The 4,877-nt window shown below is 41.0% G+C and overlaps 1 protein-coding gene across 1 annotated transcript in view; it reads right to left on the bottom strand.

The window, feature by feature from the left end:
• Positions 1–4,180: 4,180 nt before the first annotated feature.
• Positions 4,181–4,877, bottom strand: part of LOC136796595 (uncharacterized) — a 9,542-nt gene continuing 8,845 nt past the window's right edge. The window contains exon 2 of the mRNA XM_067050721.1: positions 4,181–4,868. Coding sequence (XP_066906822.1) covers positions 4,181–4,868 — 688 coding nt within the window. The remainder of the gene's footprint in view (positions 4,869–4,877) is intronic.

The following is a 4,877-nucleotide window of genomic DNA, read 5'->3' as shown; positions in this document are numbered from 1 at the left end:
ATACCTAACACGTTTGAACACATTATGCAGGTGGTTTAAGTGCTCCTCCTAGGTTTTACTGAACACCAAGAGGTCTCCATATATATCTGGCACATGGATTCATCTATCCCTCTTAAAAATTCATCCATCAGTCACCTAAACCCCGCGACTAAAAAACGCGCGATGGTACCCTACTTTGAGATCGAGTGTGCTAATTACGGTGGCTCTGCCCAATCTATCTAGGAATTGGGTACCTATCTATCTATCTAGGGATCAATCTAGGTAAGGGATATTTCTCATCACCGGTATTGTCGTTGCGTTAGCGATAGTCGATCACCACACGATATTTCTCAGTTTCCCCGGCGCGCTGTTTTTCTGCACCGCCCATAATGGATTGTAAGGTGATGTACTATCGACGATGATGCCTCGTTTCTTCCAATTGTCGATTTCTACTCTAATGTGATGGCGGAGTGCATGAGGGTATTTTAATGGGATCTCTTGCACCATCTGCCCTGTAGTCCCTAGTACATGCCCTTCCTTACAAAAAATATCCGCGTATTCATTTTTTATAATGTCCCTCCAATTCTCCACATTCTTAATGGCCCCAACTCGCGCTCCCCCCCCTTTTTAGAAGCCGAGAAGTATATTTCCGACTTCATACTCTCACTCTCCCTTCACCTCGTTATTTACAATCCGTGCTCCAATTTTGCAAGAGATCACCTCCTTTAATTATCTGGTATTCCCGGGGCATTGTTCCTACTACCTGTACCATTAATATCTTCCCATGAACACCCCATCCGCTTAATTTTATCTCCGCCTCCCCTTCTACCTCACAAGGCCCACCCAGAGTGATTAATTGGCATTGACATACCTGGATTTTTGTCTTGAGTGTTCTCTCAGGCAATGCCTCCCGGCACAAGATGGTGTTGGAACTCCTCGTATCAACCAGACATCTCACGCCACTCACTATGGTGATAGGCAGATCGCTGTTTTCTCTGTTGCTCACTAACTTGTGGTCGCCACACTCCTGGCACCCTCCTCAACTCTCCTGTCTGGATCTTCTTCCCTTCTCTGCTCGGTTCCATCCACTCCTAGATCCGTAACTCTTCTTAATCTCTCCTCTTTCGGCCTCAATTCCTAATGCCTCTGACTTCTCAGAAGTTTTACTGGATGTTTCACATAGTCTATGTTCTATCCTTCTGCGGCGTACCCTCTGGGCGTTCACCTCCATTGGTTCTCCTGGACTAAACTCTCTTCGCCGGTACATGTATGGACATTGATTTGCTATAAGCCCCTAATACCCGCACTCTAAGCATTTAGTGCGGGGACATTGAGCCACAAGATGTCCCACTTTCCCATTTTCTGTATCACTCAATTTCGACTGTAAATCCCGATAACTCTACAACTCATGGTCACATCTTCAGGAATGCATCTACCACTTCATCGTACACCGTATCTGGGAGCTCTAGGGGATCCGGGTCTAGTCTGCCATCTGACAATCATATGGACGCAAGTCATTCCAGATCCGATGTCAATGATAACCAGCGATTGGCAGATTATCCACGCCAACAATTGAAGTCAAATGCCACATCCATCGGAATTCCACTGACGACAGAGTACTGCGACAAAAGAGTCTGACACCCATGAGTAATCTCTCTTTCCGCTATTACTTCGCCACATAAGGTTCTAAAATCAAGGACAAATCTACTACCAGCCACTACGGTGAAGCCAAGGTTTGAAGATCAATTTGACTTCGGGAAACACCACTCCATGACACAAGAAGAAGGTCAAAATTATCTGTATATAGTCAGCGTCAACGTGATTGTTTTGTTCTTGCCAGTTTATTATTTTCTTATTCATGTATATAGTTAGGATAATATGATTGTTTTATTCTTTCATGGTAGGACTCATTGTGTTGTTTTAGTCATCAATTCACACACAAGGAGTGTGTTTTAGTTCCCTTAAGTAAGTTGTTACTTAGTTTTCATCCCCTTTTGGGGATCGTTAGGGTCGGCGGACGCATCCTCAGCATAATTCCTGGAAGTTGCACACATTTGGTTTATTTTTTTTTCTCTATCTCACACAAGAATTTATTTCTTTTTTTTTCTTACTCATATTCCTTTTTTTTTTTTATTAAATTAGCCTAAACAAGCCATCTCTGGTAATCATATGGAGCGATTTATGTGGGCGGTATGTTCATGGTAACCTACGGCAACCGAAAGGTTAAATTGGAGAGGCTGCCATAATGTAGCCAATACTAGTGCCCAATGTGGGCAACATTCAAGACTCACCTCCTCCAGCGCTCTCTGTGGTGAGAAGAAGTTACCCAGGCTGGGAGAGAGCCATTTTCCTTTGCCAGAAACAGCAATTCTTCTTTTGTTCACTAATCAGTAAAAAATACCGTGAATGATTAGATTTACTGGATTGGTTTCTGGAAGCAGAGGAGAGAGATCAAGAAATAAAGGAACCGTGGAGAAATCAATAAATGGAGAGGGAGAACCCGGGGAATGGAGTAAATCTACCTAATTCAGCTTAATTACCATCATCATCAACCACCTCATTATATCTACAATTTTCCATAGCCCAGTCATTCAAAATTAATTAACCCTTTTAACCATAAATGTTTTATTTCGACCATCACCTGTAACTTTGATAATAGAATTTTATTTTCATTCAATCATGGTTTATTTTTCAATTGTACAGTCCACTAAAATCCAACCAGCCAACCAAAAGTGAATGTGTGTCTGGCATCAGTTGAAGGCATGCTTCATACAGCTGTTAATAGAAGGTGTTGAATTACATGTGTGTCTTCTTAAGGAAGTGGAGAGGGGGAGGGGCTTGGCATTAAAGAGGACATTTTGTTTAATGCATTGAGAATATAAAAATATAAGTGAACCTCCAGCCTTTTCTATTCCAACTAAAAGATAAAGGCTTGATGCATCCTTTAAGAGGGCCGCAAGAACCTGGAGGATTCAATCTATGGCTGACACAACAGAAAATGAAATTAGTCACAGCCAATTCCGAACATGTGTACAGAATTGAAATCTTGTAGAAGTTGAACCACTACGATAATCTAAATACATAATAAACTATGATACCAACCCATAAATTCAATGGAACCAGAAATTATATTTTAGCTTTGAAAGAATAAATTGAAACTCATTTGCACAATAGACTAATTATAGCATTACTCCAGGGTTTCATTTAACTAAATTGTTTAATTTAGGTATTCCCCGGAGTAAAAATTGGGGGATATTACCCAAATTAATTATTATACTGGTAAGCTGGTTCAAATTAAGGAATTACTGATAGTTTGCTGGTAATGAGTGGACTGTATTTAAATAACTTGATATAATGTGGTTTTAAAATGAAATAACCTCTATTCTCATTAAAGTTTTCTGACACAATTTGTTGTAAGGTTTGAGCAAAATAGTTACAATGTGATTAGTTGGTTAGTGAGAAATTTGGTTTTATTACATGAATGGGTTTAAATATTGCAGTTTACATGTGTGATGCTCTTGAGACTTGAATGTTGATTCTTGTTTAAATATGTACATGAAAGAAGGGTTCCTCTTGGTTCTTTTTCCTCATCCTCCTGCCGCCGCCGCTTCCCTCGCCTGAGTGTACAGATTTATTCCCTCATGATTTATGAGAAGAGACTTTCCTGAAGAGTACTGTCTCTTTCTTCACCAACAGAACAACCACAGGTCAAGATGGCTACTCAACTGGTACTAACCCCTTTGTTTTATTGGGGATCAAGATGGCTGCTCAGGCTTCCTACCGCTTATCCCTACCACCAGATGGCATAATGAACCTCAGCCCAGAAGTGAGGGGCACCTTTCTTAAACAAACCGCCCACCTAAATTAAGCTAGGCTAATTTATAAATAAACAAAATGTGGGGTACATGTAAACAGGACTTGATTTCACGGGTTTCTTTAGAGATCTAGATCTAGATTAGAGGTTTTTTTAAAAAAATAAAAGTAATCTGACCAGCATAGAAAACAAATGAAAAATAATGTATTGTTGGGGTATAGGCTAAAGGAAATAAACCTTAATTATTAAATAGTGAAAAGATAAACAAACTTTTACAACTTATATAAAGAAAACAATAGAATAACTAATACAAAAAAGGAGAGGCATACATCTTAATAGCTTGTGCTGTTGGCTATCATAATACGAAATTATAAAATGAATATAAAATTACGAAAAGGATTCACTTTCAGGATCGAGTGGAAATAATGGGGCTAGAGCCACAACAGGACGGACATATGTCTTCCCGCTTGGGGTTTTGACCGTGACAGTCCTCACGACACCATCCTTCCCCGCATGGGTGTCTGAGATTCGAGCTACTGGCCAGTGTCCGATGATGGTTCTGTTTTCTACCATTATAACGAGATCACCTTTCTTCAGGTTTGGTTGCCTCTTTATCCATTTTCCTTTCTGCTGAAGGGTGTGGAGATAATCACGGCTCCATCTGTTCCAAATCGACTTAAGATGGGCTTGGAGGCGATCCCATCGATCTATGGCTCTTCTTGGGGAGAGTTCATCGCTCGCTTCTGGTAACGCAGCCAATGAGGTGCCAATCAGGAAGTGTGCTGGAGTAAGCACGTCAAAATTTTCAGGGTCCTCATTCATCGGAGTTAGAGGTCTGGAGTTGAGCACCCCTTTAATCCTGATGAACGCTGTGGCGAGTTCCTCAAATGTTAATGGTTGAGGTCCCATAACTCCTGCCAACAGGGATTTGGCGGATTTTACGCCGGTCTCCCAGTTTCCTCCAAAATGAGGTGCTCTTGGTGGGATGAATTTCCATTCCACTCCTTTTGGAGATAAGTGACGGATAATTTCATCTTCCTGCCTCGCGATGTGTTTATAGATGTCTTTAAGGTACCTGCTTGCA

This window comes from Halyomorpha halys, unplaced genomic scaffold (assembly GCF_000696795.3).
Source record: "Halyomorpha halys isolate HHAL.00 unplaced genomic scaffold, Hhal_1.1 Scaffold2577.1, whole genome shotgun sequence".
Taxonomy (NCBI): Eukaryota; Metazoa; Arthropoda; class Insecta; order Hemiptera; family Pentatomidae; genus Halyomorpha; species Halyomorpha halys.
This window is presented reverse-complemented; position numbering and strand designations above follow the sequence as displayed.